Genomic DNA, 13,000 nt, shown 5'->3' with positions numbered 1-13,000 from the left:
CTGAAACAAATAATATGTTATATGTTAATTTTTTTTTAAAAAGTCTGTTTTCCTTTTCTAATCGTTGCTGTTTCTGTTTTGTAGAATGGAGACCTCATAGTAGGAGGACCAGGAAGCTTTTATTGGCAAGGTACGTCCCACTCGCAGAGAAGAAATGCCCATTTGTTGTTACTAACATAGAGATGAGGTACAAGGAACAATCCAATGTTAACCTTTTATTATATTCATTTGTTTTATCCATGTTCATAATTGCCCAAATGATTGAGCTATCATTTCCCCTTGAACATTGTTATATAAATGATATTTTAAGATACTGCTGCAGCTTAATTCATTAATTCACCAAGTATTTACAGAGGCTGTGCCAGGGTTTGTGCCAGATGCTGGGGATACGGTGATGAGTAAAGACAGACATTGTTCCTACCCTCACAAGGTTTATACGTGGGGGAAGGTGGGGGCATTCGTCCAGCACTCGTGCCAAGTACGAGACACTCCGCACATGGTCCTTGCCGTGAAGGACAGGTATGTCATGATGGAGCCGTTAAGAGTGGAGAAAGCTTCTCCCAGGACGGCCCTTGCAGATGTTTTGTCCTCTGTGACTGAAATTACAACCTGTGCTCTGCTTAGGGAGCCTTGAGCTAGGTGCAGGACAGCATCAGCCTGTACAGGCCGATGCCTCCTAATTCTTAGAAAGGTGTTACATAGGCCAGCAGCTACCCTAAGGTCAACTAACTTGAAAGCAAGCAACCCTGAAGGGAGATCTGAACTTTGCTAGGAGGTAACTAGCAAAGAGAGAAGGGACTATATGGGAAGGTTCTATGATCTGAAATTGAATAGTCAGGTGAGAGGAAGGGAAGCCAGGGTGACCAGAGTCAGGAGATTGGGGAGGAGCTGCTGAGAGGTATGGAGCAGGACCCTTGGCCATGAAGGGCTTGCAGGCCAATATAAGCAACTTTGTCTTTATCCTGAAAATAATAAGAAGTCCCTGGTAGATTGTAGGAGTTTAAATAGATGGCCGTAGCTACATTGTTGCTTGTCTTGAGAATAATGGGAAATGGTTGGAGAGTTTTAAGCATGGAATGCTATGATCAGATCTGTGTTTTGAAACGATCATTCTGGCCGCTATGTGGAAAAGGGATTAGAGTTGGCCAAAGTGAGGTATCTCCAAAGCCATTATAAAGTGATAAGTCTGTTATAAGTTTATAAGGTAAACTAACTATAAGGTTTAGTTAAAGACACTTGCTACTTAGAAAAGTTAATGGTACAGATTGAATAGGAGGAGAAATTAGAGAGATGCTTTGGAAGGAAAACAGACCACCTAGCTAATGGGTTGGGTATGTGAGGGTGAGGGGAGGGAGGGGAGGGGAGGATGCCCAGCATAACTTTCTGACTTTTGCATTTGTGTGGGTATACGTGGGTCCCGTTCACTGAGATGAGAACAGGTTTGGAGTGGAATGGAGAGGGAAGACTATGAGTTTGCTTTTGGTTTTGTTGAATATGAAAATGTTTGAGATATACAAGGCTTTTCACATTAGTGTTTAGATATACGGGCTTCAGGTCTGAGAAGACATCTAGGCTAAAATACAAACCTCCATCACTTGTGTATTGGTAACAAGTAAAGCCATGGGTGTGGGTGGGATGCCTACAGAGAAGTGATGGAGAATATTCGCTGAATTTTGGCTGTAACATTGAGGATAAAGATAGAGTAGGCTATGAGAGAGGTGAATAGTTGAGGGAAGTTTTTCTTTTAAAATGGTAGACACCAGATCATATTAAAAAGCCAATGGAAGAGTATAAATATTGGGAGTCTGAAAAAGATGCTGGAGTAGGAGGACCCTAAGGTCCCCTTGTTCCACAGATACAACTAGAAAACACTCCCATCAGTGTCAATAGCCCAGAAAACAGCCCCAAGATTGGCAGAACAAATGCTACAACTAACTGTAGAGAAGAGACCATACTGAAGAAGGGAGGTAGGGCGGAGATGTGGTAGAGAGCTAACCAGACCCCCGGGCTGTCCTTGGGAGGGAAGGATACTGCAGGGCCAGAGAAGGAGGGAAATAGGCTATCATGTCAGGGATTCCTCAGGGGGATGACAAATCCCTATGATATTGGCTTTGAAAACCAGAGGGACTGCCTTTCATGGGTTCTTATAACCAATGGGACTTAAAACCTGGAACTTTCAAAATCAATGAACTCGGCTCCGAGAGAACGAACCAGGCAAGAGGAAACTGAGTCCCTCTCTAAAGAGATAGCACAATAAACAGCCCCTGGGGAGATACAGCATAGAAGCTGTGGTTTGTAAAGTAACTGGGATCCACAGGAAGGAGAGTTGGCTACTAAACTCAGAGTGTGCGCTGATGGAGCAGAGACAATTGGGGAACTTCTCCAGAAAGAAAGGAGCTGACAGGTGCCATTTCCTCCCAAGACCCCCAGCATAAACACGCCACCTTGTAGCGTGGTGGTGCTGCTAACACTCACTACAGAACTTGCTAACACTGTCAGCCTACCCTTTGCACTTCTGTCAATCTGTCCCCCTCCAGCCAGACCAGCCTCAGTCGCAGCTGCTGCAGGCCCCCTCCCACAGACCAGCAAAACACCTATTAATGCTTTGCCTCCTGCCCTCGTGCACTTTGAGGATCCATTCCTTTAATACTCTTGACCAGAAGACATCCAAAGTGGTGCCACCAGCCTGGCAGTGTGCCAGCAGCCTTGACAAGGGCCAGCAGCATTCCACAGTGGCTCCTGGCCTGGGGAGAGGAAAAGGTAACCACATGCACCTGTCAGACTGTGGCCCCAGAAGTGGGAAGACACCTGCTGTGGGGGACAGACACTGCTGTGCCCACCAGTGAGAGTTTCTCAGGCAACAACATGGCGGGGGGGGGGGTTCAGTGATGCTGCATCTCTGGCAGATGCCTGGTCTGACTCCACTCAAGCCCAAGGCAGCTCCAGATTGGCCCACTAACAGCAGAGGGACCAAACCCTGCCCACAACAGGCAAAGAGAGTTACTGTGGATGCCTGGACTGAAGGAAAAGTAGCTCAGCCACAGCAACAGGGCACATATGACACACATAGGAGACACTTCTGAAGTGCCAGCTTCTCATGAACCGGTGACACTGCTGTGTTGAGCTTCTCTGTTTCATAAGGCCACTCCTTTCAAGAGCAGGAGAGGTAGCTGACTTTCCTAGTACACCCAAACAGACACAGAGATTTGGATGAAATGAGGAGACAGAGGATTATGTCCCAAATGGAAGAATGGGACAAATAGCACCGTACGAGACCTAAGCAAAATGGAGATAAATAATATGCCCAATGGAGAATTTAAAGTAGTAATGATACGGGGCACCTGGGTGGCTCAGTGGTTAAGCCTTTGCCTTCAGCTCGGGTCGTGATCCTGGCACCCCGGGATCGAGCCCCATATGGGGCTCTCTGCTCAGCAGGGAGCCTGCATCCCCCCCACCCCTCTGCCTGCCTTTCTGCCTACTTGTGATCTCTCTGTCAATATATAAATAAAATCTTTAAAAAAAAAAGACCTTTAGGGGCGCCTGGGTGGCTCAGTGGGTTAAGCCGCTGCCTTCGGCTCAGGTCATGATCTCAGGGTCCTGGGATCGAGCCCCGCATCGGGCTCTCTGCTCAGCAGGGAGCCTGCTTCCCCCTCTCTCTGCCTGCCTCTCCATCTACTTGTGATCTCTCTCTGTCAAATTAAAAAAAAAAAAAAACCTTAAAAAAAAAAAAAGACCTTTAAAGTAGTAATGATAAAGAGACACATGGAACTTGAGGAACGAGTGGAGGACAGCAATGACCCTTATCAAAAAGATAGAAAACATAAAAAGGAACCAATCAGAGATGAAGAACAATAAATCACATTAAAAATGCATGAAATGAAATAAATAATAGACTAGAGGAAGCAGAGGAACAGATCAGTGACTTGGAGGACAGAGCAATGGAAAGAAACCAAGCTGACAAGTGAGGTGGAAAAAGTAATGCAAAATGAAAAGACTTCAGGAATTCAGTGACACCATCAAGCATAATCACTTTCACATTAGAAGGGTCCCAGAAGAGAAAGAAAAGGGGGCAGAAAATTTATCTGAAGAAATAATAGCTGAAAACTTTCCAAATCTGGGGAAGGAAACAGAAATCCAGATCCAGGAGGTACAGGGAGTCCCCAGTAAAATCAATGGAAGGAGGTGCACACTAAAATGCATAAGTTATTAAAATGGCAAAAATAACATATCAATAGGATATATTCACAGAACTAGGACAAACAATCCTAAAATTTGTACGGAACCACAAACGGCCCTGATTAGCCATAGCAATCTTGAAAAAGAAAAGCAAAATGGAGGTATCACAATTCCAGATTTCAAGTTATACTACAAAACTGTAGAAATCAAAACAGTGTAGTACGGGCACAAAAATAGACACACGGGCCAATGGAACAGAATGGAGAGCCCAGAAATATACTCATGATTATACACTCAATTAATCTTCAACAAAGGAGGCAAGAATATCCAATGGGAAAAAGTCTCTTCAAAAAATGGTATTGAGGGCGCCTGAGTGACTCAATAGGTTAAGCCACTGCCTTTGGCTCAGGTCATGATCTCAGGGTCCTGGGATCAAGTCCCACATGGGGCTCTCTGTTCCGCGAGGAGCCTGCTTCCCCCTCTCTCTCTCTGCCTGCCTCTCTGCCTACTTGTGATCTTTCTCTGTCAAATAAATAAATTCTTAATTTAAAAAGAAATGGTATTGAGAAAACTAAAAAATTACATGCCAAAAAATGAAATTGGATGACTTTTGACACTATACACAAAAATATACTCAAAATGGATCATGGACCTAAATGTGAGACCTGAAACCATAAAATTCTAGAAGAGAGCTCAGGCAGTCATTTCTCTGACATTGGCCATGGCAACATTTTCTAGGTATGTCTCCTGAGGCAAGGGAAACAAAACCAAAAATAAGGTATTGCGACTATTTCAAAATAAAAATCTGCATGGCAAAGGAAGCAATTAACAAAACTGGAAAACAACCTACTGAATGGGAAAAGATATTTGCAAATGATAAACCCAATAAAGAATAAGTATCTAAAATATATAAAGAACTTCCACAACTCAACACCAAAAAATAGATATTCCAATTAAAAGTGGTCAGAAAAGTTGAACAGACATTTCTCCAAAGACACACAGATGCTGAGAGACGCATGAAAAGATGCTCAGTGTCACTAATCATCAGGGAAATGAAAATCAAAACCACAATGAGATATCACCTCCCACCTAGCAGAATGGCTATAATCACAACAGAAGAAGCAACAAATGTTGGCAAGGATGTAGAGAAAAGGGAGTCCTGATGTACTTTTGGTGGGAATGCAAACTGGTGTGGCCACTGTGAAGGCTTCCTCTGAAAATTAAAAATTAAAAATAGAATTACCAAATGATCCCAAAATTTCACTTCTGGGTATTTACACAAAGAATACAAAAACACTAAATCAGAAAGGTACATGCACCCCCATGTTTATTTCAGCATTCCTTACAACACCCTAATTATGGAAGCAGGCCAGCTGTGCATCAAGAGATGAATGGATAAAGAAGTGGTATATAACAATGGAATACTACTCAGCCATAAACAAGAATGAAATCTTGCCATTTGCCCCTCCATGGGTGGATCTAGAGAGTATATTACTCAGTGAAATAAGTGAATCATAGAAAGACAAATTCTATTATTTAATTCATATGTGGAATTTAAGAAACAAAGCAAATGAACAAATTTAAAAAAGAGAAAAATCAAAACACAGACCCTGACTATAGAGAACAAAATGATGGTTATCAGAAGGGAGAAGGGGGGGCAAGGGATGAGTGAAATATGTGAAAGGGATTAAGAGTACATTTCTTTTGACAAGCACTGAGTAATGAATAGAATTATTGTATCACTACGTTGTACACCTGAAACTAATATAACACTGGGTGTCAACTATACTGGAATTAAAATAAAAAATAAATTAATAAGAAACTACAAACTTTTTTAAAAAAAACCAATGGAAGAGATCTGGGAGATGGGTTTATGATAAAATTGTGTGTGAAATTACTGTTAAGCTTCATTCATATATATAAATACAACTATGAACATCAAATAATTAACATTTCAGTCTTAAAAATTATTTTGTAAATTGAAAAACTGTATTTTATGCAGCAGATGGTTATAAAGTAAAGATTATGTGTGTTTAAAAAGATTTTCTTCTAATTCACTTGACTAGATAATCAATCTAATTCACTTGATTAGATACTTTTTTCCTTTCCTTAAAGTTAAAATGTCAGATACTGATGATTTGCTGAACAGTAACCATACCAAGGAGATTTAGAAGCGTTGTCTGTGATAGGTAATGTCAAATTTTATTTAGGCTTAAGATTATAATGTATATTGAAGCAGCTAAAGGAAACAGACAAAGGCAGTGTGTACGTGGGAGGTGAGAGGGGGGGTATTTAGATTTAAACCAGAGAAAATTGGCAAATTGTTCACAGTCATTTCAGGCACAGTCACTGGGAAATATTTATGGTCAGATTTGATAATTTTATTCCTTTTGGACTTCAAACAGAAAGACTGTGAATTACCACTAAATTCCCAAAGAATAATTTGGCTTTCAAACTAATATTAATATTAAATATTGGTTTCTTGAAATCCTTTCTCCAGTTTTCTCCCAAAAAGCATGAGATCACACTTGTCCCTTAGATGTCCATTATAAATATAGGAATGCATGGAAATTGTGGTGGAAAATTGCTGGCCATCTTCTGGTTATTTGACCACCCCAATATGATCGTATTTCAAGACTTTTTATAGTGACTTTATTTGGGAGATATTAGCCAGTTCTTAGCATATCATTGTTGGCAGCCATGGATTCCTTTTTCTTTTTCTTTCTTTTTTTTTTTTTTTCTAAAATTCTGGGTTTCACTGGACCTCATAGCCTCCCATTGTCCTAATTTATTCTCTATGTATACATTTTAGCATTAAAGTTTTAGCATAACAAATAAAGGGCTCAAAGGTTATGTAATTCCCTCTCTTACATAACTGATAGATTTCACAATCTATTAATTAAGTGATTTAGATTTAATCTGTATTTTGTGAGAACACAAAAAATTTTCTTAGAATGCTAAAGAAGACCTTGGTTGTAATGACAAATACCCTGAAAGCAAAACCACATGACTTGAGGGAAACCACTCATGCTCTCTGGGCCTCAGTTTCTCCACCTATAAGAAGTCATATTTTGGCTAGGTGATCTCAGAATTAGATGATGTTTCTTCTAGCCACGATGTTCCAGATTAAAAATTTAATCCAGGGGCTCCTGGGTGGCTCAGTGGGCTAAACCTCTGCCTTTGGCTCAGGTCATGATCTCAGGGTCCTGCGATCGAGCAGGGAGCCCACTTCCTCCTTTCTCTCTGCCTGCCTGTCTGTCTACTTGTGATCTCTGTCTGTCAAATAAATAAATAAAATCTTGAAAAAAATTTAATCCATAAGTTTGCCAACAGGTGTCTTAATTCAGATATTTTTCCCACTTGGAGATGGCGTATGTATTGCGAAGGCATTGGGAAGACAGATAAAATTATGTAGTTCATCTTTGGTTCTTCTGTCAGAATAGAAAGTTCTATCCAGCTGTAACCAGCTTTACCTTGCAGTTTGGCAGGTGGGAAAATTCATCATCAAAAATGCAAGCAATTCCATGATTATTTTCAGGGGAGGATATGTTACTCAGATTCTGCCCAAGGAGGGCCTGCCTCTTGCATTCATTCAGCTAATGTATTCATTTGTTTGAACACAGGTCAGGTGATCACTGCCAGTATTGCCGATATCATTGCAGATTACTCATTCAAGGATATTCTAAGGAAATTGGCTCGAGAAAAACAGACGGACGTGGCTCCAGCTTCCTATGATGATAGTTACCTTGGTGAGAATTGTTGCTCAACCCACTCGTTGTTCTCAAAAGGCAAACATATTAAATGTAGATGCAAATTTTATTCCTCACTTATCTAATATTATTCTGTAACTTATGCGAATTTTCATTCCTTGCTAGCTTAGAATGGACTTTATTTTTGTCGAACCATGTTATAAAAGTCTTTTCTTTAGATTCAGCCTACTTTATAGACTCTGTAACAGATTCTTTCTGCATATTCAACAACCATTTTTTTAATTTTAAAAATGTCAATAAATTAGACTTAGGTGCATACATCCTTCACAGAATAAAACACTGGCCTCAGCCCCAAAGTCAATATCTTACTTACTGGGGGATTTTGATGGTTGCTTTTGTGTTTTGATTTAGGCTGTAGTATGCGGTTATGCAATCAAACACCAACCATCATAGTGTGTTGCACATAAAATATTTTGCCAATTGTAGAGAGTATGAGTTAGTGGAGCTGTCCAGCGCTATAGGGGCAATATGCTAGCGGTCCTTTCCAGTTTTTAGAGCAACAACAAAAGACCTTCTAGTTGCTAGAATGTTGTCAAAATGTATTATATGCAAACCATACGACCTCATTGAACCTCTGTTGCTTCCCAATTTTGGCATTTTGATTGCTTGATAAATTAAGCAAAATATAGTTATATTTTTTTACCTCACCTCACTTTAGAGGTAAGTGCAACTTGTGGAAAACCATCCTTAAAGAAATTAGGAAACAGACCTTCTTGATGATAAGCAGCAGCAAAACCTGAGCAAAAAGGATACCTTTCAGAGCATCACCTCTGATCCTGATGAGTCAGCAACCTTAAAATGAGGTGGCCCCCATTTACACTTTAAGGTGGATTATGAAGCATCCTTCAGAATCAGAATTGTGCTGCCAGGCCTCAGGAGAAGCAGATTGATTATGCTTCCAGGATTTAGTACAGAACTGCTTATCTTGGCATCACTAATTTTTCCCTCTGCAGAACCCTTAACTTTTATGTTACAGTATTTGTTGAGATTTCTGAGCAAACAGTACTATGGTAATTCTTTTGTTTTTCTAGACATAGCTCATTTGTAAAGCCTTCAAGTGTGATTGGTTTTTCTTTTCTTTAACACAGGATATTCAGTTGCTGCTGGGGAATTTACTGGAGACTCTGAGCAAGGTGAGAGACATTATTGAATGTAAGGCATTTATAAAGCACGAGGAAAGATAAGGTGACCTAAAAAGCCCCTTTATAAATGTAATTTTCTTCACTACACAAAATGTATAAAAATGGAATCCCAGAATGTATATGATAACAATCTATAGAAAAACAAACAAAATACACTTCAGCACAGCTTTTTAAGTCTCAAGAAATTCCGTAAGACTGAATATCCATCTTTATAAAATGTAGTTAAGCAACAAAACACAAGTACAGTAATCCTATGTTACGCATAAAAAAATAAGGTGATTAAATGGCCTACACAAAAGCTATGCTGTTAGTGAGAGATCAAATTTAAGAAATCAACATTTCCCATATTTAATTTAATTTCTGGGATCTCATGTTAGACATATCCATACTAAACTCCCTACTGGACTCCAAAACAACATCTCCATGTTATTTCCTTTTCCCCTTTGGACATGCTCAAGCCCAAAATAATGGAATGAATTAACCCCTATTCTCATATATGCCCCTCACCTCTGTCCTCTATATCTTGAGAAGACTGTCATCCCTGGTTTCAATCCACTGAGTCTGAAGCCACTCTAATTTCCAGTGGTCAAATGCTACTTTTTTTTTTTTTTTTTTTTTTAGTATAATTTCAATTGTCGTCTCCTCCAGAAATCCTTCTTTCACTTCCTTCTGTAAACTCCTATCTCATCTCATCTCATTTTTCTCTCTCATAAGACATTTAGCATTCACTTATTTGTCCAATATTTTTTGAGCACCTACTCTACGCCAGGCTCTGTGTTAAGTGCTGAACACACAGAGGCGAACAGATGGTCCTTGAACTGAGTTTATGGTCCTAGTGGGCCTGATAGGCATTAAAGAACAACCCAAAATACCTGATTAAAAATTGTAGTAGCGGGCGCCTAGGTGGCTCAGTGGGTTAAGGCTAAGTCTTCGGCTCAGGTCATGATCCTAGGGTCCTGGGATCGAGCCCCATATTGGTCTCTCTGCTTGGCGGGGCATCTGCTTCCCCCCTCTCTCTGCCTGTCTCTCTGCCTACTTGTGTTCTCTGTGAAATAAATAAATAAAATAATTGTTAAAAATTGTAGTAAGTACTAGAATAAAGTTCTAAACATGAAATGAATCCAACCCTCATGACCTAATCACCTTTCAGAAACCCTGCCTCCTGAGACCATCGCATTAGGGGTTAGGTTTCAATACTACAAATTTTGGGGGGGGGGGGCACAAATATTCAGTCCATAGGAATACCTATCACATACAAGACTGGTATTGATTATTGAATGACTCAATCATCAATCAATCAGTATTTTCATCTTGTTTCATACGAACCTTAACTACTTTTTACTAATGTGTTTTAATGAACTCACAAAGCATTAAGAGTAAATGAAATGTGGCCATCCCTAGAAATCATCAGAGCTCTTTTAATTGTTTCACGTCAACAGGACCCACAAAGCAGAAATTCACAGAGAATAAAACACTTTATGCAGTGAGGTAGGGGTTGAAAGCAGGGTGTTTTTTTTTTCTTTAAAAGAACATTTTTCTTGAAATATGAGCTAATTTTTAAAGGTCCTATCTTTCCATTTATTTTTTTCTTCAAGATATTAAAAGACAATCTATTGTGGTAGTTAAAAGCATGGACTTTGGACCCAGACCACTTGAGTTTCAACCCTGACTTTGCCACTTACCAGCTCTGTGACCTAGTTACCTGAATCTCAGTGCCTCTATGTCTTAATTTCTAAAAGATGGTTGTTGGTAATGATGAAGGTGATGGTGATGATGATAATGATAAGGAATGATGATGATGATAATATTATCTATATCATGGGATTCTTATGAGATTAAATAAACTAATCCTATATGTTCATGAAACAGTAGAATAATTCCTGATACATAACAAATGTCATTTAAATATTAGCTATAAGAAGAGAGAACTCTTGGATTAGGCACCATCAGGATAGAACTGAATTTCTAGTACCTTAGAAGAGTCAAATCTTATAATCACTCAGTGGTTAAGCAAAGAGAACTGTAAAATATGCCAAGTGATTTTAAACAACATTAAACTCTTGGAAGTTTCCCCACCCAGTACAGCATTTAGTCCTGACCCATGGAAATTAATAGGGAGTTTACCCCAAAGATACAGATGCAGTGAAAAAAAGGGCCATGGGTACCCCAATGTTCATAGCAGCAATGGCCACCATTGCCAAAACGTGGAAAGAGCCAAGATGCCCTTGAACAGACGAATGGATAAAGAAGATGTGGTCCATACATACAAGGTTTATCATGAGTTACTGAAATGGATCTAAGAAGAGTCAGTTATTTTCCCTCCCAACTGAGTATCTTTATATTTGAGTGATAGTTCTAACTCACCTTAAACTCCAATTTCCCCATCTTGATCATTTTTAAATAATTACGAACATTTTAAACCAACATTTACTTTTAATAACTCCTAGTGTCGTAACCATATGAGCCTGCAGACCCCAATGTTACTGAGTGTGAGGGTTGTTGTCTTCTAAACGGAATTCTGAATGTTTATGGAATGCTTAGTAGTGGTTGTCATGTATTTCAAATGGGATAGTCGGTCTTTTTCTGGAATCAGTCAACTCCAGTATGTTGGATGGTGGTTTGCTGTTACATGCCAATTTAATTCATACTAAATAAAGATTATTGAAAACTGAGCAGTGTGCTAGCTACCAGTTCTGCCACCTTTCCCAGAAATCTGTCCAGATTGCTTAGTTTTTCTGAGCCTGGTTTATTCTTCAAGGACATGCTTCACCTTCCCTCCAATTGCTGTAGTTGAGCAATCCATGCTCCTGTGTAAAGTTAACCTCTACAGTTTGCACCAGGCTCCATTCCCTCTCATGAATCAAAGAAGGAACTCCAGCCATTCCTAATTCTCTATCTCATATCATCAGGGTTTTCTTTTCTTTTCTTTTCTTTTTTAATCATTCCCATGAATATACAAGCATACTGTTATTTTTCACGTCTTAAAAACAAAATCTCTTTTTCCACTTCCCCCCTCCAGCAAGCCCCTAGCCTCTGCTTTAAAAGATCTGTCACTCTTCTCTGCCTCTATCTCTGTCTACCAGTTCCACTACCCCGCTCCTCTTAAAGCCACTGCTCAGCTGAAACAGCTTCTGTCAAGCAAACAGAGGCCTCCATGCAGCTCATCTTCCTTAACCATTAGGAGCATTTGACAGATTTCATCATTACCTCCTCATTTCTTCATTCAAATATCCAGTACTGGCAGTTCCTTCTCCTTCTATTTTATTGATTCCCCTTTAATTTCCCTCATCTCATTGAAGTGTCCCAGGGTTAAATATTTGGACTGTTTCATTCCTTTTTGAATTTTGGTAATCTCATTCTATCTCACTTATTTTTTCAGCTTATACTGAATTACAGGTCCACGGTACTTCTCCAGATTACACTGAATTCTAGGTTCAGGGGTACATGTTCCAAGATCTAGAACCTCAAACTCAATACTCAACATCTCTATTTGAATAGCTGTCTCAAACTTACTGTGCTCATAAGCAAATGCCTGACCTCCTCCCCGAAACATGGCTTACCCTCCATCATCTCTCGGACAATGCCATGCTCCCAGTTGCTCAAGCTGAACACCTTGGAAGTCAGCCTTGGACTGCACTCTTTCTCTCACACCCCATCCATATTCAAGTCATGAGCAAATCCTACTAACTAAACTCTCAAAATATGACTGGAATCTGACCACTTCTCACTTTATGCACAGCTTCTACTCTGATGCAAGTCCCCCAACTCCATTGCAGTAGACTCCTACCCAGACTCCCTGCTTTTACCCTTGCCCTCCTGTAGTCTGTTCTAAATTCAGCAACCAAAGTGGTCCTTCAGAAACAGAAGTCAAATTGTGTAACTTCTTTGATCCAGTGATTTTTTCAACTCATT

The 13,000-nt window shown here is 39.8% G+C and overlaps 1 protein-coding gene across 1 annotated transcript in view; it reads left to right on the top strand.

Annotated features, from left to right (window-relative positions):
* ITGA8 (integrin subunit alpha 8) overlaps positions 1-13,000 on the top strand; it is a 172,504-nt gene that overhangs the window by 32,337 nt on the left and 127,167 nt on the right. The window contains exons 6-8 of the mRNA XM_082739047.1: positions 85-130; positions 7,800-7,925; positions 9,035-9,079. Coding sequence (XP_082595173.1) covers positions 85-130; positions 7,800-7,925; positions 9,035-9,079 — 217 coding nt within the window. The remainder of the gene's footprint in view (positions 1-84; positions 131-7,799; positions 7,926-9,034; positions 9,080-13,000) is intronic.

The sequence above is a fragment of the Mustela nivalis genome, assembly GCF_964662115.1.
Source record: "Mustela nivalis genome assembly, chromosome: 7".
In the NCBI taxonomy this organism is placed as follows: domain Eukaryota; kingdom Metazoa; phylum Chordata; class Mammalia; order Carnivora; family Mustelidae; genus Mustela; species Mustela nivalis.
The sequence above is the reverse complement of the archived record's forward strand: the minus strand, read 5'-3'. Positions and strand labels throughout refer to the sequence as shown.